At 41.1% G+C, this 27,997-nt stretch overlaps 1 protein-coding gene across 1 annotated transcript; it reads right to left on the reverse strand.

Annotated features, from left to right (window-relative positions):
- DNAJC18 (DnaJ heat shock protein family (Hsp40) member C18) lies at positions 1-27,991 on the reverse strand. Its single transcript, XM_065918674.1, has 8 exons — positions 27,898-27,991; positions 26,068-26,254; positions 16,175-16,320; positions 13,124-13,309; positions 12,163-12,272; positions 11,046-11,155; positions 8,264-8,436; positions 1-3,320 (listed from the first exon to the last, which is right to left on the reverse strand). The coding sequence occupies exons 1-8, from the start codon at positions 27,935-27,937 to the stop codon at positions 3,196-3,198; spliced, it is 1,077 nt and encodes a 358-aa protein (XP_065774746.1). The 5' UTR covers positions 27,938-27,991; the 3' UTR covers positions 1-3,195.
- Between the last annotated feature and the right edge of the window lie 6 nt (positions 27,992-27,997).

Here is a 27,997-nt window from a genome sequence, read left to right on the forward strand (position 1 = left end):
TTCTTTTAATATAAAATCATTTAATTTCTTTCTCTGTTAAAATACACTCAGTCCAGATGCTGTGAATCAGGTGACCAGATTTTTCAGGATTCTCACTCCACCATAAGCTGATTCCATCTGTGTCAAACCTGGTTTTAGTCACAGAACATTCATATCTTTAATTACAAATACTCAATGTGATGCAAATGATGTAATCAATATCTAACACATAGGTATATAGTTTCTTGGTGGTCACTGCACGAGGTATCAACAATGCAGGCTCAAAAAATAAGATGTAGAGTAAGTTGGTCCTTTCCAAAAATATATTAGGACACTAAGCTTACACCTTAAATGAATAAAAAATAAATACTAAGTAAGTGCTAGCTCCTGTGAGAAACAATGCATGCAGACAATGAACTCGCATGTGTGGCCATTCATGACAGAAAGCTCTGGAATCCCAACAGTGTCTCCTCACAAAGCCAGTCCTGAGTGTGAGGATGTAAATGAGAGTAACACATAGCTTGGCCAGGCTGCTGGATTCCACGTGGGGTTTGGAGTAGCATAATTTCTAAGTTTCCAACAGAAAGAACAGCAATGGTGTTTTCTTACTGGTCACTTCTCCCAAACTGTGAGCCCTGGAGCCGATCAAGGAAGTTCAGAAGCCTTGTAGTTTTAGCAGATGAACCCCAGGGTTGCTAATCTGGGGACACAGATCCCTTCAAATTGTGGTGCCCTTTGTAATGAGAAGGGTTTTTATCCTACCCTCCTCACTTTTGATCATGCACTGCAGAAGGCACTTCCATTCTTTTGAGAGCTTCAGTTTCTGCTTGAGCCTCAAGCCCTACTTCTTAGCCCCGTCTCCAGTCTGCTTTCATGCTCATAAAAATAGTCGAGAGCTGCATGCCAAGTTCTGACAGCAAGAATAAGCCATAACTAGAAAATTTATATATGATAAAACCTTCCAAATGATGTAGGCAAGAGGAAAATGCTTATTTTACCACCATGCAAACAACCCATCTAAAAATGCAACCCAGAAAATTACAGTTTAACAATATTCTGGACAGTACCAAATAGATTAAACTATCCTTCAATCCAAAGCACATACCATCCCCTTGAGGAAAACCAGATGTGAGTGTTGTCGTCTATTAGATAATAAATAAAACGGTACTATCAGTGCTATAAAAACAGACAACAGACTTGACATCTAATGAAGTGAGTTAGTATTGCCTCTATTGAGTATCATCACAGATAACTCAACTCTGCCATGAAATCCATAAAATGTGTGTCTATACTATTCATGGGCACCTAGAACAGGGACTTTTAACCTGTCAAGTCAGTTTAATTATGGCCCATTTTCTAGCAGAGGTTGGAGTTGGGGAGAGTAGAGCTTTGATTTTTGTATGTATAGGAAAACAACTTTCTACAGCCCATCTGGCTCACAGGCACATTTTATCATGTAAATCCTTTCAGTCACTCCAAGGGGAACAAGGAAGTCCCCCCAAACCCAGGAAGGCAGACCTAGTCGGGTGACAAAAATTTGGCCATCTCTGGAGCTGCTCTCCCTCCCTGGAACTGAGCAGGTGTCTCCTACCAGCCACCAAAGTCCCACTCTTAACCTCTGCACTCATCTCCTGACCCTGTGGGATGCCCCCAGGTGGACCCATACTAAATATGTCTGCTTAAATCATGGCTCTGCCACTGAAAGGAGAAATTCTACTTTGTAAATGAGTTTTAATGTAGACTTTCCTTGCAACAGGAACTTTTCTTCCATCCTGAAAAAAACATGGAGTGTTGACTACAGTCACCTACTGATCCTTCTAGGTTCAGATTCATGATAGAATCTGCATAGCTTAATCCTATAGCTCACCTCCACAGGAAGTCCCAGAACCACACAGTCCATGAGACGGTTTCCCTCTTTCTTGTCACCAGTGGGAAGAGTTGCCTCTTTTTGTTTGGTATGGTAAGTGATGTAGTGAGGTGTGCTGAGTGGATGCAGGATTGCCATAGAAAGGATACCAGGTCCCAGGCTGGGAGGTGGTGCGGGAGGGGCATCCTTGGGAAAGCTTCTGCTTTTACCAATATGGCTAGAATCACCTGAGCAAGGAGGATGTGCACTCACTTTATACTTGATAATCAGCCTACCATCTAGCTCTGCCATAACCAGTTGTGTGACCCAGGTCAACCATGTAGCCTCTTTGGGCCGATGTTCTCATCCGTACCAGGCACTTAACAGACACTGACTACGTGAAAAAAGCATCTCCTATCACAACCACAGGTCACTGGGTTAAACAAAGTGACTGCTGGGCCAACGCCAGATCCCGCCAGGCCCCAAAGTCACAGACTAAGGGTCTTTCCTCTCTATCTCTAGATCTGAGCAGCCTGGCTAGATGGGAATGTCTCCTCTTAAGTCTGACCACTGTACCTCTATGGGGTATAGGGACTCAGCTCAAGTGTGATGCTGCAAGGAAAAATGACAACATGGGTTCTATGATGGACTAGGGAAACTGTACTGAACAGCTGAGACTCAGCCTTGCATTTTACCTTTACCCCTGGCCCCTGTTTCTGTGTGTCCATTGAACTGTTTACTCAATAAGTCTTAATTTCTGGGCCCTCTGTAAGAGAGAGGGTTAAGAAAGTAAAAGAAACTAAAATCAGGTAGTTTGCTAACGCCAGTAACTGAATATAGATTAGGCAAATGGAAAACTGTGGACAACAGTTTGCGTTTCTCTGCGGTCCCCTTTGAAAATGGAAAGCTGAGTTGTCAAAACAACTGCATCTGGTGGGGAGATGACTTTAACAAAAGGAGAGGTATAATTCTCGTTGCACATTGTAAACAACCAATATTAAGCTGCTTTGGCTAAACCTAGGAATGACTGGGTATTAAGACTTCACTGAAGAAGGAAGAAAATATGAATCTGCTCTGGGATGCCCTGAACTACATTCCTAGAGGCAGGTAGGTACGGCGCAGGGGGCTGGATCTAATGCTTGGCCATGAATTTAGATGACTTGCCCCTTGTTCCTGAAGCCAACCCCCAGGAAGGATTCTGTGATGACAAGTCTGGTTCCATGCTGAAGCGCCTCCAACTCTGCCCACCAAACAAAGTTAGCAAATTGTGAAATGTTCGTCATTTCCTAATTTTGTATTATAAAATGGAATTAGGAACATAAACAGTAACATGTAGCAAAACCCCGAGCCTGCGTACAACTATCAGCCTCTCAGCCACCTCTGCGTAGGCCAATAAGTTTGGAAAGTTTTTCACAGTTTTCAAGTTTCAGTGATTCTGCTTTCTGTTTCAATCGTTCATCTCTGTATAATCCTGCCAAATTGGTCAACTCCGACTCTGAAAGATAAAAGAGGTAACCAATTCATCAAGAGAGTTGAGCTCCTTTGTTTCACTTCAATACTTCTGGAAGCAGAGCTCCTTTTACTTTATTTAATGCTTTTTCTTTCAATTAAGTTAAAGAAAAAAAACTCATTTACTCGAGAAACATGTATCAGGAAGCTATACCACACCAGGTGCTGAGGATTAAGGGACACCTGTGATCCTGGAGTCCGACAGTATCTGTGCTCCATTACAAAAGCACTGGACTTAGTTCTTATCAATAGAACATTTGGCACCAGACTTAGGAAACCTGCACGTGTGCAGTAAGAGGAGACTCTGTTTCAAGGCTTTCCTATGAATGGTATTCAGATGGCAGTTGGGAGAGAATGGAGTCCGATCGCCTGTTCCTGTCATCTGAAACAAAGGCAGCTGCTTCACCCTTCCCGAGTCTCTGGAGCATAACTCACGCGCTGACTGACACAGAGCCCTCCTCTGGGGGCCTGCTCTAGGTACCCAGGCTGCCGGCTGCGTCCTTCATGCCCTCACCACATGGGGGGCCCCTAACTCAAAGGGCAAAGGCAGCTGGGCTCTTTTGAAAGTGAAATCATCTGGATCCGGTGACCTCTATCTCCTTGACAAAATGTATTTTATTTTCTCCTCATAGTGGAGAAGGTCATTCTATTTTTAACCAGAATATAATCTCTGCTGTCCTCCCGGACTCAGCAGTGGTTTGGCTACCTCTCTTTTTTATTCTTTTGTATAGTTTCAGAGACACTCTGAGGAAGGAATGCCTGAAGAGAACCTCCAAAGGCGTGTTGTGTATTAACAGGAAGGCATGCTTGGAGGGCCTGTGTAGCTTCAACAGCAGACAGCTACTCAGTGTTTAAAGGCCCATACTTGTGAAAAATGCTATTTTAATCATTCTTAAATATGCCTATTCATTCTTAATCATCTTGCTGACAGATTTTGTTTTTCTTGGTGAAAGAGAGGCACCTGTCTGATTAATCAGCAAACTGACTGGAAACAGGACTTAGCCAGGGAGAAAAATGCGCATTGGTTTCTGAATAAGTCTCTGTCAACACAAAATATTGGCATTTCTGCTCACAGTGATTCCATTTACACCAAGTAAGACCCAAAGTGCAGATTAAGTGCAGGACTTTAGGGCGAGGGGTGGGGATGCATGAAAACCCACCCTCTACAATAGGGGCTCAGAGCCCGGGCCCTGGCCCAGCAGTTGCTTGGCAAGCAGCGAGTCTCCTAGGCTCCAGAACAATGTGCTTTCACCCCGTCGTGTGGGGCCTGCATTGCGTGCCAGCCAGAGCTTGCCTTGGCATGGGCATCCTCGGGGTGATGCGGCTTCATGGAGGATCATCGGCTGCACCTAAACGAGAGCCCTTGTTGCCTTGTTCCACCCAGAGCTGGGCACTGACTCCATTTGTCTGGCTGCTTCGGCATGTGGGAAACCTGTTCAAGAGGGCTCTGTGGTCCTCTAGAGTCACAGCTGCACCAGTATATAGAGCAGATTCTGTGGCTCAGCTTTTCCTTGAAATGATTTCCTTAGGTTTTTTTGTTACTGACCTTATCCAAATGTCTCATTGCCTGAAATCTCATTCCAGAAAACATTAACAGCTAGTGATTCTATTTTCTACACTGACAACCACTGTAATAAGCTGATGAAAGAGAACATACGTGCACATATATGAATGCTTTCTCAAAACATGCTTCAAAGGTTGAGAACCCTGCTCCAGAGGAATGACCCTGCACAAGGACAGTGTTTCAAGGAACCATGGCCCACACCCCCATGATCATGGTTGGAAAACTTCTCTCCAGATAGCCACTGAATCCTTTTGTACTTCAATGAACAAAAGCTCAACTCAATGAATATGTTACTTTTGACAAGTTCTATTAATATTCAGTACCTTCTAAGGAAAAACAAAATCTTTGGCAGAGGCAGAATCAAGGGAACATGTTTTTATTTCTCTGCATAATGTTTTCCTTGCCCTGAATGCCAGTGTAATAGAACAGAGCATTGAAGCCTTCAGAGTAAACCAACTTGGGCAAATGCCAAGAGAAGCAAGTCCCAGAGCCTCCTCTCCCAAAATACTCTGCCCAAAAGCCCAGATGGGAGTCCTGACAGATCCCAACCACCCTCAAGATCCAGCCCTGCGAGACAGAGCTACATCCAGTTGAGCAAGGCCAAGCAAGGTCTGGATTTTGTTAGGATCCAAGCACTTACTATATGCTAGACACTATGCTAAGTGTTATACTCATGTCATCTTCTATAATCCATACAGCCTCTTTGGGAGGAAGTTCATTTTATCCCCATTTCAAAGTCTAAGCTTCTGCCCTCTCTGCTATCCTGCTCCAGAGCATGGAAAGTTCTCCTCTGCCAGGCAGGGCTGGGGTCCCAGTCCCACTCAGCTAGGTCAGGAGGCAGTCCTGCCTTTTATTTTGGTCTGTTCCAGCCCAGGGCCATGGCCACCTCCCCTGGCATTGGCTTTATTATCTAGATGCAGCCGTGAAGGAGTAGACAGGGCGATCAGTGTTTACAGTAAAGGAGTACTCATAGAAATTCACTCTGATGAAGCATTCTAAGGAAGAGCAGAGCAAAGAAATTAACAAAAGATTTAAAAAGACAATGGCTAAACTTTGCTAAAAGCAGTTTCCATTCGGTATGTTGCCAAGACTGAACTTTGTTCTCAAGCAGGTTTATTTTTACAACCTCCATCCATGTGCTAAATTTAACCATGTTGGCTGCACTTGCTGCTGGATCCGGAGGGCAGATGCTGCCTGTTCTCAAATGGCACTTGGGTTGTGTGGAGGCTCCGGACAGCCACCATCCTTAAATGCCAGAAATAGATTTTTAAGGGGTGTGTGCTGATAACCCCCAGTTTGGAACTCGTGGGTACACGTGTCATGCTCACCCACTTGATTATACCTGAAGGGTGCCAAAGCCCTGGAAGCAGGCCTCACGAGGATGGGGACGCAAGGCTAGAAGCCACCTTAGGTGTAATCCTTTCCATGAAAGTGTTAGTCGCTGAGTTGTGTCAAATTCTTTGTGACCCCATAGAATGTAGCCTGCCAGGCTCTTCTGTCCATGGGATTCTCCTGGCAAGACTACTGGAGTGGGTTGCCATTTCCTTCTCCAGGGGATCTTCCTGACCCAGGGATCGAAACCGGGTCTCCTGAATTGCAGGCAGAGTCTTTACCATCTGAGCCACCAGGAAATCTTAACCATGAGCTCTTTGCATAGTTCTAGCTGGTGTGTGGAGGGGGAGGGTTTAAGAAATATATATTTTCAGCAATTTCTTGCATAAAGCAACAAATTCAAAACCCTCTTAGGGCCTAAAACAATGGAGACTCAGGACATACACTGACCCTCACCTCACCTGATTTGGATCAGGTGATCAATTATAATGCCTTTAAGTCTAAGGCCTCTATCTTGCTCTAAAATTATTTCCTGGTTTTTGAAACTAGAAAAGCCTAGTTTAACAATAGGATAGGGTTACTTCCAGACCTCTAGTTTTTTGTTTTTTCAATAAAAAAAGGAATGGCCTCCTCATGCTGAATTCCCCCTTACATTCAAGTCAATGCCCACCATGCTCTTAAGGCACCGAGAGGTCAGGTGGGCTCCACTCTACAGGAGTAGACAGTGGATACAAGGTTCCTGAGGGCTAGGGTTAGGACACTAGCCCTGCTCAGTGATCCCTAGTTCTCAGCAGTTTCACTTTTTCCAGTCCTGAGAATCCTCTCTTCAAAAGACGTTTGTTGAGCATCTGTTCTGAAGCAAAGACTGTGCCAAGGGCTTGGGACACAAAATTAGTAAGACATGGTTCTTGACCTCAGAGAGCCCAGAGTCCAGCAGGGAGACTGTCATGTACCTAGAGAACACTAACTGTGAGGGTGGTACTGTCTCAGTAGGATGAGTGAAGGGCTTTAAACACACAGAGGAAGGAAAGATTAACTTGGGGTGGGGTTGGGGTGCAGATGGGTCAGCAAGCGCTTAGTAGCACTGTGACTGAGGATCTAAATTTATCAGACACTGTTAGATGTTTAATATTACCCAGTGATAGGTTTTTAAAAATGAGTTAGTTTACTTTTTAAAAATTAGCCAAAGCCAAGTTTTATAAGATACAATTACGTGTGTGTGTGTGTGTGTGTGTGTGTGTGTGTGTGTGTGTGTGTGTGTGTGTGTGTGTGCAGGGGGAATTCAAGTGGGATGAAAAGGAGCCTGTTGGCTGAGGCAGGGCTGCCTTGTTACAGCACTCTCCATGAATGCTCACTGGAGTCATAAGCCAAATCGTAAGCCAACACCATCACCCTTGCTGTCTCCAGACAGGGAAACAGTGTGGAAGGCCTGCTCCAATGAGAGAGTCACTTTTGTTCTGTGTGGCCACAGCTGATTGGAGGGGAAGAGAAGGGGCACCAGACTCAATAACAACAACCTATCAAACTTTGGTTAGGCTGGATCAGGTTTCCCTCTGGGAAATGTGGAATTAGGAAACAATGGACCAAAGCAGCAAGCTACTTAAAGAGGAAGCTTGTGAAGTAGAAAGAGGCCAATGAATGGTGGGGTTGGGTGAGTTGGGGGAACGAATAAGAGGGTGGCAACCAAAATAAACTAGGGCAAATCAAGGCTGTGAAGGAGGAGAGCTTGAAAAAACATAGGAAAGCAGTTGGTAAAAGAAAGGACAGAAGGCAGATAGGCAGACAGATATAGCAACTCAGAGACAGACAGACAGGCAACTAGTACTGCCTAAGTCCCTAAAGATTTCAAGCCCTGGCCACATGTATCCTGTCAATAAACTTCCCTTTTTATTATAATATTTCTAATATCCTGAATGGGCCTCTGTCCTGTCCTTGTTCAGATAAACATGAGTAGCTCAGAAAGAGAGGAGAGATCAGTATGCTGGGGATACCTCAGGGTGGCACCAGCTAAAGCCCCTTTTAGAGCATCTTACTTTGTTGTTTCTCCTTCCAACAACTGGTCTGGATGTAATCAATGTAATCCTTCTCTATTGTCTTCTCCAGATCACGCAGAGATGCACCTCTGTAGGCCTTGTCAAAGTTTTTATCCACGAAGTAAGGCACCTGTAGGTTCTGGGTTTCTCTAGAAATGGTGTGGCCCAAGGTCCTAAAACAAGGAGAGGCTCAGGTTTGCTTGTTATATTTGGAAGTATCACTCTTAGCACTGGCCTTGCTGACATCATCATCACACTTACCTTTTCATAGATGCAGATACCATTTCTAACACATCAACATTTATTATTTCCCAAGCAAAGCAGTAAGTGCAATGTCGTCACTGTCGCTACTCTTATGAGCATGTCTCAAGTGGATTCAGTCTCAGCATATTTACTTTATTCTCTTAAATGAGTCATCACCCTCTCTTCTTTCTCCCTCTTTCTCTCTCTTTAAATTTAAGACATACATCATGATGGGTTTACATATATTGTGAAATGATTACCACAATGTCTAACATGTCTAATAGGTAATCCACTAACATCTGTCTTTTCATATAGATACAATAAAAAGAAAATAAAGAAGATTAAAAAAAAAGACAAGAATAAAGGAAAAAATTTTTCCTTGTGATGAGAACTCTTACTATTTAGTCTCTTTAACTTTTCTATCATTTCCTATCATACAGCAGTGTTAACCACTATAACACTGGATTGTATGTGACATACATCATATTTACTAATATTTATCTTACAACTATTAGTTTGTACCTTTGACCATCTTCCTTCAATTCCCCCTCCCTCTCTCCTCCATCTTTGGTAACCAGAAATTTGATCTCCTTTTCTGAGTTTTTTTTTTAGATTCCACATATAAGTGAGATCATACAGTATTTGTCTTTCTCTGACTTACTTTGTTTAGCATAATGCCTTCAGAGTCCCTCAATGTAGTCAGAAATGCTAGAATTTTCATTTTTTAGGGCTGAATAATATTCCTCTGTGTGTATATATGCGCGCGCGCGTGTGTGTGTGTGTGTGTGTGTTGGGGGGGGGGGGCTTTTTCCATGTCTTGGCTACCATAAACATTGTTGCTATGAACATGAAGGTCCAGCTACCTGGATTCACCTCTCTTAGATTGTTTTCTCTGTTAAAAGTAGAATGCTGAATGCTTAAAAAGCAATTTATATATTCTGCAGGACCTGGCATGGCAGCTAGCACAGAGTGGCTACTGGTAAATGTAGGTTGAATGAAATGACTGCTATTGTAAACTATTCACAAATAACTAGACAGCTTATACTAACTTAGTTCCAATTTTTAGGACATGATAAAAAGTACTTCACACATAGCTGTTAGATGAGAACTGCAAAAAAACTGAAACAAGATTTCAATTATACCTCCAGGCTAACTCTTAGTGATATCCAAGTCTCTAGTGTTCAGAAACTTTAACAGGTCATGGGTTAACTAAAGTCTAACCATAAGAAAGTATAGAAGGGAGCTCAAATTCCAGTTAAAACAATGTGATGGTAATATGCAAATCCAAGCTGACTTTGTTCACACTGAACAGTCTATCTTAAAGGAGTTATATTTGACCTTTTCCTAGCTTTTCTTTTGATCTCTTCACTCATGGATCTTGCTGGATGTCTAAGAGCTCAGGCCATGACTGCTCTTGCCTCTCTCTGGAAAGCTGAGGGCAGGTTCCTGCCTGCCTCACTGGCCTGATGAGAAAGGATGTAGCCGTTAACATATGGAGAAATATGGGAAGTCAGGAAATTAGAGGGACTCAGGCCAGCGTGACCTGATAGCAATAACCTCTCTCTGAGTCTCAGCTTGCCTCTCTGTAAAATGAAGATACCGATCTAGAATGATAGCCTTAAGGCTATAGTGATCACCAACATGAGCTCTTCCTCTTAGGTACTGACGACAGAGTCCACATTTGAAAGGTGTTTGTCTACTAAACTGTAATCATGAATAAAGGCTCATTTCCCATTATTAATTAAAAAAAAACAACAAACCAGTGATTCTCAAATTTAGTATGGACCAGACTTATTTGGAAGGCTTGCTAAAACTCATATTGCTGGTTCTCACCTCTAGAGTTTCTGATTCAATAGATACAGAGTAAGGTCTAAGAGTTTGCACTTATAACATGTTGCCATTTAATGCTTGATCTAGGGATGCTTGGTCTAGGGATGCTTGGTTTAGGGATCAAACTTTGAGAACTGATTTAACTGAAATACTTTATCGAAGAAATTTAAAAATTCCTATCAGAGCTCATATTTTTCATGCAATACAAACTTCATAATGATTTCTATATTTTTAGCAAAAGCAAAGAAATGAGATAGTATGGTTTGACTGTACAGTCTTATGAATAAAAGTCTTATTCTTGTAGTTTCTTAAATTGGACATAATCACTAGATCTTAGTTACTATGTTCTCAGATTCACAGGGGTGCAGCGATACTTTCACAAGCTCATTAAGGTCCTTTCTAACTCTAACATGGAACTCTAACTTCTAACATGGAATGTTAAAGATTTAATCTGAACCTGGAGTTAGTCAATCCCTCAGAAACCAGTTGTTGCTGTTCCGCAGTTGACCAGATGATGTCGCTGTAGAACAAAACAATCCAGGTCCTGAGTGCATGAGAAACTGCCTGAAGTAATTTTGAGTCTCTGCATTAATACTATCCAGCTGTCCCTTTAAACACAAAACCAGTGTTTTCTACAACAAAAGGTGACATGAAATGTTGGTAATGTACCAGCTTGTTGTTAAGAAAGATTTGTAAGTATTTGACTTACGATTTATAGAATAGACTATATGGGGGATTAGCAGCTAGCAGCTGAGTAATCACAGATATGATCACAATCACCAGAACTGGAAGTAACTGAATAAATGCAGAATATGTAGTCTGAAAAAGAAAAAATATTTGGTGTAAGTGCTGTTCATAAATATAAAGCTTACTGAAAATAGCAGTTTTCCCAAAGAAAATATGCATTACCAGTACATTGCACATTGCCCAAAGTTTTTCTGAGAAGGTTGTATTTTCTGCTGAGAAGTACCAAACAGCTCCATTCTGTCTGCTGAAAAGGCTGAAGGGGGCCCACCCACAACCTGGACTGACACTCAGTAATCCTGCAGCCTCCTTTTCCAAGACCAATGCAGCAGACACCTGTGCGTTAGTCTGCCCAGCCTGTGACCCTCACGAGGTCATGTTATCATGCAGCTCTGTTGTCTTAGCCTCAGCTGAGCAGACTGGGGGACATCTGGCAGACATCTAACCATAGCAGGGATGATCACATTCTCCCTCCTAAGAATCTGGGCTTGAGATTCATCACCATTCACTGCTAGGCAGTCACTTGAAAGGACACATACTCAGAGGCACTGTAGACTGGACACTTGCAAGGGGAAGTAGAAAAGCCAGGCTTCTTAGAGAGAACAAAGCAGATGCAGAGAGTCAGGAAAACTGGAGACAGTCTGGCCCCAAGAGTCACGGAGAGCACAGCTGCGTGATGCCTGACAGCACCCCAGTTCCTGGTTCCCATCTGTCACAAGGCCCAGCATGCTTCCTGCCCTTGAGCTTCATGAGACTCCCTCAATCCCTTAATTTAAACCCCCTTTAGTACTGAATATTATAAAGGGGGTCCCTAATTCTCTGCAGTCAAGAAAATCTTTTTCAAGACAGCCCCATAGGGGAACAAATTTCCCGGGACAGTCACCAAAGAATGGGTGGGGGAGGGGGTACCATTCTGGCCTATTTGGGCCAGTTATCCAGCTCTTCTTACCATGCTTCTGCTTTCCTAAAGCACGCTTTAGCACATATCACAAGCTGAACTTCAAAAACCTGATCTTACTCCATAAAGGTCAGTTTCAGTACGAGTGTTTATGGGCAGCTGTTGTCCTGTCCTCCCCAGGTACCTGAGGCTTATCCTCTTCCTCTTCCTTCCGTGTCTGCATTCTCTCATGTCGGTGCCGCCGGCGGTAATAGTGGGTGTCATCTGTCACATTTGAAAACATATGAATATTTCCTGGAAAAGAAAGAAAAATACTTAGCACACAATATGGCACACACCTCTTCCTTGCCTTTTCCAAAGTCCGTGCTTCCAACTAGGCTCTTTGAGGGTAGGGTGTTGTCCCATTTTACCCAGTAGAAAAATAAGACAGTAGGTGTATCAAGTGAACCAGCTGAAAATGGGACATGCTTAGCACTCTCACCCTTATTTAAATAGTCCTTTTTAACTAGTGAGTGAGAGAAACCCGAGAGGCAGAGAAAGAAACAGCACTTGGACCATGAATCCTGTCTGACATGCTCTTATCTGCCTTCTTGCCCAATATCAGATTATATCACTAGCATCTTTAATAGCAACTCCACAAAATTCAATTTACTTCCAAGGCATTTAATTAACCCAACTTCCAACTCTCTGGGGGTATTTTCCTAACCTTTACCTTTATATAAGTGCTAGTTTACAATAATTATAGGAATTTTATTTCAAATTTATAAAACACTTAAAAAATATCCAATCCTTACAGCAGCCCTGTGAGGTTGGTATTATCAGCCCCATTTATTGGTAAGGAAACTAGATCAGATGGACTAAGTAAAAATCATGCATAGTTGGAGGTAGGAGACGACTTCAACTTCAGCTTATCTGATTCCAAAGTCTTGTTGTTTCCACCATACCATGGCCTGTCTATTCAGATCCTGAAAATATATATGACTGTTTTCGGCCACGCCACGTGGCATATGGGATCTTAGCTCATCGACCAGGGATCAAACCTGAGCCCCCTGCAGTAGAAGTGCAGTCTTAACCACTGGACCACTGAACCACTGGACCAGGGACGTCCCTAAGACTTTTTAAATGAAAAAATTGGGGATACTAACCTGTAGGAAAATGTCCTCCAAAGAAGACATTGAATAGCTCTTCTGGAGTGATGTCGGTTTCAAAGTCCCTGTAATAATTATAAGGTCTGGCTCGAGGGGCAGTGAAAGTCACCTGTTCATCTCCATATTCATCATAGCGGAGTCTCTTGTCAGGATTGCTCAGGACTGCAAAGGCATTTCCTATTGCTGCAACAAAAACAAAAAGCACCAGAGTACACAGTCTTTGTTGCAGCTGAGGGTAATCACAGTAGTAGCAGTGAAGAGCCCACAGTAACAGTGAAGAGTTGGTGCTGGACAACTTCACAGTGACCCAAGGAGAGGTGCTTGGGCCTGGAAAGTTCACCGAAGTGCTTGCCTTTGAAATCTTCCCAAGATCTAGTTTGATAAGCCTGAAACAACACTGGAGTCAAGATAAACTTAGAAGTACTGTTCTCCCTTACAAAAAATGTGTTATTTTATTTGAGAGCAATAGTTTATGGTCAGAAACAGTTTATACATAAGTAATGGTATTCTAACATGAAGTCACATAAACAAGTCTCCTGAATAAAATAATAAATAAAAATCCTCCTACTTGGTTAAAAGCAAAGTCCTCAGTCATCAGTCTTATCTCAGCTTAACTTTTAAACATAGTCTTTAGAAATTAGGAAATGTATCTCCAGGGAATTCCCTGGTCGTCCGGTGGTTAGAACCTGTGCTTCCACTGCCAAGGGTCCAGGTTCATTCCCTGGTCGGGGAAATAAGATCCCACAAGCCAATCATCGTGGCTTTAAAAAAAAAAAAACAAAGTATGTCCAGTGCCTCAGTGAGGGATCAAAGTCTGAATAGACTACATAAGCATACCATCACTTCCCCTCCCTGTGCGCAAATGTGCAAACTTTGTCCAATTTCATTTAAACATTCAGTCAGTACCACCAATCAAAGAATCACCAATCAAAGAAATCTTAAAAAAAATCTTTTAAGTCATTCCCACCTGCCTACCTTTAATTCAGTCAACACTATCAGAAACATAGTCAGAAAGAGCATTTCCTTGTGATTCTTCTAGTCAGGGAACTGAATTAATTATTTATAGCAATAAAACAGTTAAGCAGAAAAAAAACAAACAGAAAAACCTAACAGAGTTGTTTAAACATTCACATCTCTTGAAATCTGGCAGATTTCTTAGAGAAATGGCATTAGTCTGTGGTGTACCCTACATGAAGGTATGAGGAGAATGTGGTTTATCTGTTTCCTTATAGAAACTCTGGGGAGAATGAGATTCACAAAGGCACTCAACAAAAGTAGCTTGTCCTCTAAGGTAAGTACGGACTTAAAAAAAAAGTCTCAGATCTATCATTTTTTACTTTTTCTTTTTTACAAACATTTATTTATTTGGCTGTGCCACATCTTAGTTGGGGCATTAGGGATCTTTAATCTTTTAGTTGCAGCACGTGGGATCCAGTTCCCCAACCAGGGATCGAACCTGGGTCTCCTGCATTGCAAGCACTGAGTCTTAGCCACTGAACCACCAGAAAAGTCCCTACTTTTCCTTTTGAAAAATTCAAATCTCCAGAAAAGTTGAAAAAAATAGTACAATAAACACCTTTGCCCTTATTCATCAATATTAGCATTTTACCACTTTGCTTTTCTCAATGCTGTACACATACATGCATATATATAATATGTATTCATTTTTTCTTGCTGAATCACTTGGAAGTAGGCCGAAGATATTATGACACTTCACTCCTATATATTTCAGCATACACCTCTGAAGAAGAAAGATACTCTCCTACATGATCAAAATATCATATCACAGTTAAGAAAATGAACACCAATTCATTATCACCCAGTAAATCCATTCAGGGTTAATGTACTGCCTTCGGTTTCACATCTCTTTAGTTTCTTTTCATCTGGAACAGTCTCCCCACCTTTTTTGCTTTTATTTTAATGAATTTTTTGAAGAGTAGTTCAGTGTTCTTTGTAGAATGTTCCATATTTTTATTGTTTCCTCTTTATTAGATTCAGGTCAAACATTCTGGTATTAGTATTACAACATGTAATGTTAAATTGTTCTAGTAATGGTGATGATAAATTAGATCACTTGCTTAAAGTAGTAACAGCTAGATATCTCCACTACTTAGAAAATTTTCCCTGTGCAATCTGGGCTTCCCAAGTGGCTCAGTGGTAAAGAATCTACCTGCCAATGTAGCAGACTGGGGTTTGATCCCTGGGTTGGGAAGATCCCTTGGAGAAGGAAATGGCAACCCATTCCAGTATTCTTGCCTGGGAAATCCCATGGACGGAGGAGCCCGGCGGGCTATAGTCCATGGGGTCACAAAAGAGTCGGGCATGATTTAGCAACTAAATAACAACAAAATCAGTAAGTATTCTGTGGGGTGATACTTTGACATTATGTGAATCTTCTATTCAACAACAACCTATTACCCAATGGTTTTAGCATTCACTGATAATCCTTTCCTGAATCAATGACATTCCTCAGGGTGAAGCTCTTAAGTAAAATTTTATTTATGTATTGGATCCAAAACATTTTTTAAGAATATGTTTCTGAAAGTATCACAGAAATCAATGGAAAAACCTTTGATCTATAACTATGTTTTTGCTCTTTACAAAGTCTTATAAAGCCTTTTTATACTAACCACATGTTTATAATGGAGGTTTCATGAACAGAGTTTCATGGTCAAAGAAGTTTTGAAATGCTGTCTAGGCCCTACTTGCAAGTGGCTACCAACCTTTAAGTTCCACAAGAGGAATCATATCAGTTTTACTTACGGTGGCACCTGGCACATAGATCTTCAATAAATATTTGCTGAATCAAAGAATAAAAGGTTCTCTAAGGTGTTACAGAGAAACCAAGTATTTTGTTTTTTCCAAAAGCAATTAAGGTCAGAAATTAAGGACAGAGCTATGCTAATAATCACTATCTAAGAGGTGTGGCAGAGAAAAACAAGACCCTGCTTGTGGTCTTAGAAAACAATTACAAGGGAGGCTGGAAACAACTTGTTGTGACCAAACATCACAAGGAGGGCATAATTAAGCATTAGTTTAGGATCAGACCTTTGAAAGCATCTGTTGCTCCAGGAGCACAGTTCTTGTCAGGATGAAATTTCAGGGCAAGTTTTCGGTAAGCTTTCTTAAGCTCTTCATCACTAGCATCTCGTGAAACTCCCAGAATTTCATAGTAATTTCTGCATTTCTTGATCCTAAAAACACAAATCAGAAACTTTTTTTGGTATGCCTACAAAAGTCCCTTTTGTACAATTAACTGCAAAATAGTAAATCAATCCTCTTTCCAATATGTGAGCCCCAAACCAGAAAGAAAGAAAGAAAACTGGTGAACACATTAATGAATCATTCAATTCACTAACAACGTTCTCCTCCCAGAGAGAGCCTAATTCCTTTCAAAGTATTTTTACATCTAATATTTTATTTTTTCTATATCCCTGTAAATGGGTAGAATAACTATACTAATCCTTATATTAAGGCCCAATCTAAGGTCCTCAAAGTTGAACCACAGGACAGCAAAGGGAGGAGAAATACCCTAACCATTTTTTTTAATGTACCCTTTTTTTTATGGCTATCTTTTTATACTTTGTTTTAAAAAATTATAAAGGCACCTTACCTATCTCCTGAGAAATCTGTATGCAGGTCAAGAAGCAGCAGTTAGAACTGGACATGGAACAACAGACTGGTTCCAGATTGGGAAAGGAGTACGTCAAGGTTGTATATTGTCACCCTGTTTATTTAACTTATATGCAGAGTGTATCATGCAAAATTCCAGACTGCATGAAGCACAAGCTGGAATCAAGCTTGCCCGGAGAAATATCAGTAACCCTTATGGCAGAAAGTGAAGAAGAACTAAAGAGCCTCTTGATGAAAGTGAAAGAGGAGAGTGAAAAAGTTGGCTTAAAACTCAACATTCAGAAAACTAAGATAATGGGATCCGGTCCCATCACTTCATGGCAAATTGATAGGGAAACAATGGAAACAGTGGCAGACTTTATTTTGGGGGGCTCCAAAATCACTGCAAATGGTGACAGTAGCCATGAAATTAAAAGATGTTTCCTCCTTGGAAGAAAAGTTATGATCAACCTAGACAGCATATTAAAAAGCAGAAACAACAAAATTCTGTAAAGCAATTATCCTTCATAAAAAAATAAATTAAAAAAAAAGCAGAGACATCACTTTGCCAACAAAAGTCTGTCTAGTCAAAGCTACGGTATTTCCAGAAGTCATATATGGATGTGAGAGTTGGACTATAAAGAAAGCTGAGTGCTGAAGAATTGATGCTTTTGAACTGTGGTGTTGGAGAAGACTCTTGAGAGTCCCTTGGACTGCAAGGATATCAAAGCAATCAATCCTAAAGGAAATCAATCCTGAATATTCATTGGAAGGACTGACACTGAAGCTGAAACTCCAATAATTTGGCCACCTGATGCAAAGAACAGATTCATTGGAAAAGACCCAGATGCTGGGAAAGATTGAAGGCAGAAGGAGAAGGGGAAGACAGAGGATGAGATGGTTGGATGGCATCACCGACTTGGACAAGAGTTTGAGCAAGCTCTGAGAGTTGGTGATGGACAGGGAAGCCTGGCATGCTGAAGTCCATGGGGTTGCAAAAAGTTGGACATGACTGAGCAACTGAACTGAACTGATGGTAGGAGAAAAATATCCAAAATACTAAACTATATACAGTGAAACAACTTCCTGCTTCCCTATTTTCTGTCCCCCAATCTCCTATGCTAAGAATAACCACAGTTAGAAGTTTTCTGTGGGGATTTCCTTGGTAACCTAGTAGTTAGGATTCTGAGCTTTCACTGTCGTAACCCAGGTTCAACCCCTGACCAGGGAACTGAGATCCTACAAGATGCATAGCACGGCCAAAAAAAAAAGTTTTCTCTGATTCCTATGTATAGAGACAGCACATGTATAGAAACAGCCCCATTTCTTTCTTTTTTCTTTTTCTTATTAATACCTAAATGTAAGCATATTATAATCACCCTTCTACATCTTTTTTTAAAACAACAATTTGTCTTGGGGATTGACCAGTAACTTACAGAGATGAGAAGTACAGGGATAATAGTTTATACCACCAGAGCAGCAGTTCTGAACTTTTTGATATAAAAAGTCTTTTATACTCTTATAAAAAGATATAATTGGATGCTACATAGCCTCTCAAGTGAAAAAGGCAAATATGTGTTTGTATTATTATGAAAATATTGTGTCTTTTTTTGGGGGGGGCTGCACCAAGCAGCATGTGGAACTTTCCTGATCAGTGGTCAAACCTGCACTGGAAGCAAAGAATTTTAACCACTGGATCACCAGGGAAGTTCACAAAGGTAGTTTAAAACTTGCAGACCCTCTCCAAAATGGTCTTGGGATTCCCAAACCACGCCTTGGAGAATGGATGGACTACAGCATGAACTCTGAAGTCAAAATGCCTTGGTTGGCATCTGACTTTGCTGTGGACTTAACTTTGTGAATTGTGTTATCTTTTGAAATGGGCTAATAATTATACCTATATTTCACCGAGCTGTTATAATTAAATTAAGTGTTCATTAAAATGCTTGATAGCATCTGACATGATGTAAATATTGGCTATTGTTAAAAATCTACCACATTCTACAGATGGCCAACAGGCACACAAAAAGATCTCAACATTGCTAATTACTAGAGAAATGCGAATCAAAACTACAATGAGGTATCTATCACCTCACATTGGTCAGAATGGCCATCATCAAAAAGTCTACGAAATACAAATGCTTGAGTGGGTGTGGAAAAAAGGAAACCCTCCTACATTCTTGGGAGGGAAATAAATTGGTGCAGCCACTATGGAGAACAGTATGGTGGTTCCTTAAAAAAACTAAAAATAGACCATATGATCCTGGACATACATCCGGAAAAAATGAAAACTCTAATTTGAAAAGATACATGCACTCCAGTGTTCACAGCAGCACTCTTTACAACAGCCAGATGAATGGATAAAAAAGATGTGGTGTATATATATGTATATGTATATGTATACACACACACACACACACACACACACACACACACACACACACATATATAGTGGAATATTACTCAGCCATAAAAAAGAATGAAATGCCATTTGTAGCAACAAGGATGGACCTAGAGATTATCATACTAGGTGAGGTAAGTCAGACAAAGACAAATATCATATGATATCACTTGTATGTGGATTATATAAAGACGACACAAATGAGCTGATTTACAAAACAGATACAGACTCACTGACAGAGAGAACAAATTTATGGTTACCAGAGGAGAAAGCTGTCTAAGTTGGCCATAACTTTCCTTCCAAGGAGTAAGCATCTTTTAATCTCATGGCTGTAGTCACCATCTGCAATGATTTTGGAGCCCCCCAAAATAAAGTCTGCCACTGTTTCCAGATCTATTTGCCATGAAGTGATGGGACCGGATGCCATGATCTTTGTTTTCTGAATGTTGAGCTTTAAGCCAACTTTTTCACTCTCCTCTTTCACTTTCTTTTTTTTTTCCCTCTTTCACTTTCATCAAGAGGCTCTTTAGTTCTTCCTCACTTTCTGCCATAAGGGTGGTGTCATCTGCATATCTGAAGTTATTGATATTTCTCCCGGCAATCTTGATTCCAGTTTGCGCTTCATCCAGTCCGGTATTTCTCATGATGCACTCTACATATAAGTTAAATAAGCAGGCTGACAATATATAGCCTTGACATACTCCTTTCCTGATTTGGAACCAGTCTATTGTTCCATGACCAGTTCTAACTGTTGCTTCCTGACCTGCATACAGATTTCTCAAGAGGCAGCTCAGGTGGTCTGGTATTCCCATCTCTTGAAGAATTTTCCAGTTTGTTGTGATCCACATAGTCAAAGGCTTTGGCATAGTCAATACAGCAGAAGTAGATGTTTTTCTGGAACTCTCTTGCTTTTTCGATGATCCAGCGGATGTTGGATTTGATCCCTGGTTCCTCTGCCTTTTCTAAAACCATCTTGAACATCTGGAAGTTCATGGTTCACGTACGGTTGAAGCCTGGCTTGGAGAATTTTGAGCATTACTTTACTAGCGTGTGAGATGAGTGCAATTGTGCGGTAGTTTGAGCATTCTTTGGCATTGCCTTTCTTGGGATTAGAATGAAAACTACCTTTTCCAGTCCTGGGGCCACTGCTGAGTTTTCCAAATTTGCTGGCATATTGAGTGCAGTACTTTCGCAGCATCATCAAGGCCCGTCTAGTCAAGGCTATGGTTTTCCCAGTGGTCATGTATGGATGTGAGAGTTGGACTATAAAGAAAGCTGAGCACTGAAGAATTGATGCTTTTGAACTGTGGTGTTGGAGGAGACTTTTGAGAGTCTCTTGGACTACAAGGAGATACAACCAGTCCACCCTAAAGGAGATCAGTCCTGAGTGTTCATTGCAAGGGCTGATGCTGAAGCTGAAACTCTAATACTTCGGCCACCTGATGCAAAGAACTGACTCAAGACCCTGATGCTGGGAAAGACTGAAGGCAGGAGAAGAAGGGGATGATAGAGGATGAGATGGTTGGATGGCATCACCAACTCAATGGACACAGAGTTTGGGTAAACTCCGGGAGTTGGTGATGGACAGGTAGGCCTGGTGTGCTGCAGTCCATGAGGTCGCCAAGAGTCAGACACGATTGAGCGACTGAACTGAACTGAGGGAAAAGCAGGGGTGGGGGAGTGGGAAGGAAGGGGACAGATTAGGACTTGGGGATTAACAGATAAATACTACTTTATATAAAATAATCAATAAGGTCATATTATATATATATAGCACAAGGAACTGTACTCAGTATCTTATAATAATCTATAATAGAAAAGAATCTGAAAAAGAACATATATATATTCAGTTTTATATAACACAATACTTAGCTGCACACTAGAAACTAACACAACATTGTAAATCAACTATACTTAAAAAAAAAAAAATCTACTGCATTCTTCTAAAGAGTTGCATATTCTTGCACTGTTATGGATGTATGGGTTCCCAGGTGGTTCAGTAGTAAAGAATCCACCTGTCAATGCAGGAGACTTGGATCTGATCCCCGGGTCAGGAAGATCCCCTTGAGGAGGAAATGGCACCCTAATCCAGTGTTCTTGCCTAGAAAAATCCCATGGACTGAGGAGCCTGATGGGCAACAATCCACAGGGTTGCAAAGAGTCAGACACAACTGAGCGACTGAACATGCATGCATGTACATTCCCTACTGATGGGCATTTAAAGTACCTCCAGTTTTTTCTATCACACAACTCAGTTGAGCAGGCAGAGGCTCAGAGCGTTGCTGAAGAGTTCATAATAAGTTAGTAACACAGTTGGGACTATTAATGCAGGGTCTGGAATGTCAGTCGGGGCCCTTCCCCAATAGCTGCTTGTGGGGATCCTATGGATTCCCCACCCTAGTTTCCAATTCCTGATTCCATGGCAAATAGTCTTCTGCCTCTCTCTTTCTCTTTCCATCTGTCCCTTGTCAGATATATAATTTGAAGATATTTTCTCCTATTTTGTGGGTTGATTTTTCACCTTCTTGATGGTATCTTTTGAAGTACAAAATTTTTAATTTTGACGAAGTCCAATTTGCCTATATTTTCTAACGTGTACTTTGGTTGTCAACACAAAATCACTCCCTAATCTAATGTCACAAAGGTTTACATTTATGTTTTCTTCTACGAGTTTTATAGTTTTAGCTCTTATATTTAGGTGTTGGGTCTTAGAATTAATTTTTTAATTTGTGTGAGGAAGGAGTCCAAGTTCATTTTTTGCATGTGGATATTCAGTTATCCCAACAAGAAGACTAGTCTTTCCCCCATTAAATTGTCTTGGCACTCTTGTCAAAAACCAATTAATCATAAATATAAGGGTTTATCTCAGGAGTATCAATTCTATTTCATTGATCTAAATGCCTATCCTATGCTAGTGCACACTATCTTTATTCTGAATCTTTGCAGTAGGTTTTGAAATTGGGAAGTATGAGTCTTCCAACTTTGCACTTTTTTTCCAAGACTGTTTTGGCTTCCCTGGTGGCTCAGATGGTAAAGAATCTGCTTGCAATGCAGGAGACACAGGTTCAATCCCTGGGTTGGGAAGATTCCTTGGAGAAGGGAATGGCTACCCACTCCAGTATTCTTGCCTGGATAATCCCATGGACAGAGAAGCTTGGAGGGCTACAGTGCATGGGGGTCACAAAGAGTTGGACACGACTGAGTGACTAACACTTGGTTACTCTAGGTTCTTTGCGTTTTCATATGAATTTCAGGATCAGATTGTCAATTTCTGCAAAAAAAGGTAACTGGGAATTTAATAGGGATTGTATTGAATCTGTGGATCAATCTGAGGAATATTATCAATATTAAGATTGCTGGGAAAAATATCAATAACCTCAGATACGCAGATGACAACATCCTTATGGCAGAAAGTGAAGAACTAAAGAACGTCTTGACAAAAGTGAGAGGAGACTGAAAAAAGTGGCTTAAAACTCAACATTCAGAAAACTAAGATCATAGCATCCAGTCCTATCACTTCATGGCAAATAGATGGGGAAACAATGGAAACAGAGAGAGATTTATCTTTTTGGGCTCCAAAATCACTGCAGTTGGTGACTGCAGCCATGAAATTATAAGACGCTTGCTCCTTGGAAGAAAAGCTATGACCAACCTAGGCAGCATATTAAAAAGCAGAGATATTACTTTACCAACAAAGGTTCATATAGTCAAAGCTATGTTTTTTCCATAAGTCATGTATGGATGTGAGAGTTGGACCATAAAGAAAGCTGACCTCCAAAGAATTGATGCTTTTGAATTGTGGTGTTGGAGAAGACTCTTGAGAGTCCCTTGGACTGCAAGGAGATCAAAACACTCAATCCTAAAGGAAATCAGTCCTGAATATTCATTGGAAGGACTAATGCTGAAGCTGAAGCTCCAATACTTTGGCCACCTGATGTGAAGACCCTGATGCTGGGAAAGATCAAAGGCAGGAGGAAAAGGGGAAGACAGAGGATGAGATGGTTGGATGGCATCACCAACTCAATGGACATGAGTTTGAGCAAGCTCCAGGAGCTGGTGATAGACAGGGAAGCCTGGTATGCTTCAGTCCATGGGGTGGTAGAGTTGAACATGACTGAGTGACTGAACTGAAACAATACTAAGCCTTTCAATTCATAAACACAGGCAAACTTCCCGTTTATTTAGAGTTTCTTTAATTTCTTTTAATGAAGTTTGTAGTTTTCAATGTACAATCTTACATTTATTCTTTTTGATGCTGTTATAAATGAACCTGTTTTCATTTTCAGATTGTTCATTGCTAGTGTATAGAAAAATAATGATTTCTCTATGCAAGTTTTCCCTTATAGGTGCCCCAGGGCATAGACCCATTGTTGCTACTGGTTTTCCTAAGTTATATATCAAAGACTCCAGAAGGCTTTTCCTCGAAGAGTCAACCAGGTGGTTCTCAGGACCCTGTGGCAGCCGCTGGCTCCTAAAGAAAATCCATGACCGTGGGCACCTCTGTCTCTACCCTCCATGGTCATGACGCCACCTGACCTTTTCTTGCATGTTGGACAAAGGACGAACCACAAGAGTTTCTGATCATCACTTTCAAAAGAGAGTTTTTCTCAAAATAGCAGTTACTGCCAGGGGAAGGGAGCGAGGTTTTATTCATTTCCACAGTTTATACTGAACCTTTTGGAATTACTGTTTTTCCCAAATTTTTCTCTGGTGGTAGATGTGTCATTGAGCCAGCCATCCCCCGAAGTCTTAGTACCCCAAACTGCCAGCCAGGAGGGGGTCACTACCCTCCAGGAGCTTCTCTTGGCTCTCTTTTAAAAGTTCCCCAACAAATAGGATTCTTGCTGGGAAAGGAAGCTTGGTTAAGACATGCCAAATATGGCTTTATAAATAAAGTCCTGCCCTATGATGAAGTGGCCACCCTAGCCCAGAGTGATGCTCAGAATTGGATATGGATGAGAGCGACCTGCTTGGGCTGACCCCAGTGCTTTGCCCCCATCACCCCGATCCTCTGGTTTCAGTAGACATCCCTAGATGGGCTGAGCCATGTGCAATAAGAACATAGATCCTAACAGATCCCCTGAGAAGCTATATTTCTTGATTAGAATTCTGAAATTTTATATCTATAAATATATGTTTACTAAGTGAAAAAAAGAAAATTAATGATTTTTGTATATTGATCTTTGCTGAAGTCATTTATTAGTTCTAATAGTTTGTGTGTGCATATTCCTTAAAATTTTCTATACTAGATCATAACATATGTGAATACAGTTTTACTTCTTTTTTCCAATCTGGTTGGCTTCTTATTTTTCTTGCCTAATTGCCCTGGCTTGAACCTCCAGCACAATGTTGAATATTAATATCTAGAGTGAATGTACTTGTCTTGTTCCTGTCCTGTTTCTGATCTTGGAGAGCATCAAATTATTCATCATTAAGTATGATGTTAGCTGTGGATTTTTTGTAGATGACCTTTATCTGGTTGAGGAAGTTCCTTTCTATTCCTAGTGTACTGAATTTTGTTATCATGAGAGTATTGGATTTTGTCAAATGCTTTTTCTACACCTATTGAAACGATCATATGACTTTTGTCTTTCATTCTATTAATATGGTGTATTACATTATTTTATTTTCATGTGTTAAACAACCTTGTACTCCTAGGATAAATCTCACTTGGTCAAGATATATAATCCTTTTTATATATTTTATATGTTGCATAAATCTGTACCCATCTTGTGATGCTTTCATCTGTTTTTGTTTATAGGGTAATACTAGTTTCATAGAATGACTTGGAAAGTGTTCCCTTCTTTGGTATTTTCTATAATAGTTAATGAAAGATTAGTTAATTCTTCTTCAGACATCTGGTAGAATTCACCAGTTAAGTCATCGGTGCCTGGGCTTTTATTTGTGGGAAACTGAATTTATCCATTTAAGTTCTCTAATTTGTTGGCATATAATTGTTCACAGTATCCTCTTACATAATCACTATTTTTTTATTATCTTATTATGTAAGATTGGTAGTGATATCCCCTATTTCACTTCTTATATCTTATCTTATAATTATTATCTTATTATTTGATTATTATCTTAATGATTATGTAAGATTGGTAGTGATATCCCCTCTTTCACTTCTGATTTTAGTTATCTGAGTCTTCTCCCTTTTATGGCTTGGTCAGTCTAGCTAAAAGTTTGTCAGTTTTGTTGATAACCAATAACTTTTGGTTTCGTTGATCTCTATTGTTTTGCTGTCCTTTATTTATTTTCACTCTGTATTATTTCCTTCTGTTTGTTTGAATTTAGTTTGTTCTTCTTTTTTTAATTATTGATTTGAGATTTTAGAAAAATAAACATTTATAGCTATAAATTTCCTCTTAAGTATTGCTTTAGCTGTATCCTATGTTTTGGTACATTGTGTTTTCATTTTCAATCATCTCAAAGTATTTTCTGTGACTTCTTGTGTGACTTGTGACTTCTTCTGTGACCTATTTGTTATTTAGGAATATGTTGTTTAATTTTCACATATTTATGAATTACCCAAAGTTCCTTCTGTTGTCAATTTTGAAGAACATACAGTGTTTTATTTTAATCTTTTTAATTTATTAAGACTGTTTTATAGCCTAACATATGGTCTACTCTAGATAATCTTCCATGTATACTTGAGAAGATTGTACATCCTGCTGTTGTTGAGTAGGATGTTGTACAGATGCCTGTTATGTCAACATGGTTTTCCCTGATTCTCTTAGAGTAGAAGCAGGGCAGTTACTTCAGATTATAGCCTAACATTCTACTTCTACCTAACTTTGCCTCTGAGGCCAAGATGTTATTGTGCTTCAATGATAATAATAATAATAGCAGTCAATACTTACAGAACAGATCATCTGTGCTAGGCACTCTACATAAAATCACTCATTTAATCCCACCACAGGCTCACCTTTGTACTCCAAGAAGTTGCTCCTCTGTATAAGTGGAGTTCCCCTCACCCTGTCGGGTCTGATTCCATTCATTCTCAGACTTCTTTTCCTTCTGTCCCTTCATGCAGTTACAGCAACCACAGGGGTCATGACTTTCAGGAGGTCTGTCTTCTGGGTATTTGTTTCTTCTGATTGCATCAATGTAAGCTGCAAAACAACAGCATCTCCATGAGGGTTCACTCTGACCTGCAAATCAACTTTGTTACTGGCCTTAGCTATCTGGGAGGCTGCCTGTAGGCCAGTGAATGTTTGAGGACCAGGTTAGTGGTGTCATACTGACTTTTACAGATCCAAATCCATACAAAGCAGAAGAAACATCTTCCTTGGGAAAACAATACAGAAAATATAGAAGCAATCCTGAAAAACTTTTAATGTCAGAAACATGAAGCATTAAAATGTCCATCATCCCTATAGGCATCAGCCAGCAAATAATCTTGATTCAGGGCCAGTAAAGGCACTCCAGAGGCATCTGCCCAATACCTTGGATTTAGGGCAGCACTGGGGAAGTCTATTTCTCTGTGGTTCATGGTCAGAAGAGAATTGTTCATAACATATTATTTTTCGTTGCAATGTTTTCCACCACTAAGATTTAAAGTAGAGATAAGTTCAATGTTTAAACGGTTATAGAGCTAATACGTACAAGACATTTGGCTAGATAGATCAAGGAGGTGAATGGGTAACACCTACTCCTGACCACAAAGAGGTTACTGTTTAAAGGGAGAGGATTTAATTAATCATAATGCCTGCAGAGTGTGAAGAGGGCCATAGCAATATAGTCAAAGAAGGCAGAATGCTCATGTCCTGTCTAGAGGATCTGGGTAAGACAAAGAACCCTTTTCTCCTGCTTAACATCTTAGTGACTACCCATTGCTCCATGTCCAGATCTCTTCTCATGGGCCCAGCCTGTCTCTTTAGCTTCAAATCTCACCACAAGCTCCTCTGTACTCTTCGTTCTACCACAACAATCTCCCTTCAGATCAGCAATGCCTTGTTTTCTCTGGGCCTTAGCACATGCTGTTCCTTCTGCCTGCAAAACTTTTCTCTAAGTAGGTCTGGCTAGCTTCAGCGCATCCTTCATGTCATCATATGTAATGCTTTCTTCATGAGGCCTCCTCTGAAACCCAGGTCGTGTTGAGTGCCTTAACAGTATGCCCCCCAAAATCTACGACCTTGCTGTGTAGCCCAGGACATTTTGGCCTTCTTTTGTAACTGTTTACCTGTCAAACTCTCCCAGTAGACTGAGAGTTCTGTGGGCTCAGGGACCATGTCTGTCAAATCCATAATGCAGAATATATAATAGGCCTTGGTTCAGTCCTCTTTGCCTGACTGTAGGATGGAATGGGCTGGCCTATCCGTCCCAGTGCTGGATGCACAGACAAGACGAAACCCAGGTCTAGGATCAAGCAGCCCAGTTTGGAGGTGAGGATAAGGGCAGGGTAAGCAAGCTGCGGGAGACCGCGTTACCCCGCCCACCCTGGTGCGGGCGGGGCCTGATAGCTGCAGGCCCTGGGCGGGGCTGGGGGCCGGAGGCAACAAGTCGTCACAGGTGACTGTGGGTACCGAGCCGGGTCCTCAGCTTGAACCAACGCTCCGGGATTCCATATCCCGGTCCCCTGTCCTGGACAGTCTCCTACCTCACCAGGAACCCCACTCAGGCCCAGCATCTTCTCATAGGCCTCTGTCCTTCATCTCAGGCCCAGGATCTCAGCCCTTTCTGGTGCCAGCAGGAGTCCCATCCTTGATTTCTCCGAGATCCTGCCCTGTCCCACCCTCCGGCCAGGACCTGGTACCTTCCGTCCAGCGCTCCCCGCTCCCCAAAGTCGCTGCCATATCGGTTCCCAGTCAGCAGGTCTGCCGAGCCTCCCCCGCGCCCGAGGCTAAAAGGGAAGG

Source organism: Muntiacus reevesi, chromosome 1 (assembly GCF_963930625.1).
Source record: "Muntiacus reevesi chromosome 1, mMunRee1.1, whole genome shotgun sequence".
Classification (NCBI taxonomy): Eukaryota; Metazoa; Chordata; class Mammalia; order Artiodactyla; family Cervidae; genus Muntiacus; species Muntiacus reevesi.

Coding starts and splice junctions, on each gene's coding strand:
- DNAJC18 (XM_065918674.1), bottom strand. CDS start 27,937: ATGGCAGCGACTTTGGGGAGCGGGGAGCGCTGGACGGAAG. Junction 13,310..16,174: donor AGCAACAGATGCTTTCAAAG/GTCTGATCCTAA, acceptor TTTTTGTTGCAG/CAATAGGAAATGCCTTTGCA. Junction 11,156..12,162: donor AGGAAGAGGATAAGCCTCAG/GTACCTGGGGAG, acceptor TTTCTTTTTCAG/ACTACATATTCTGCATTTAT.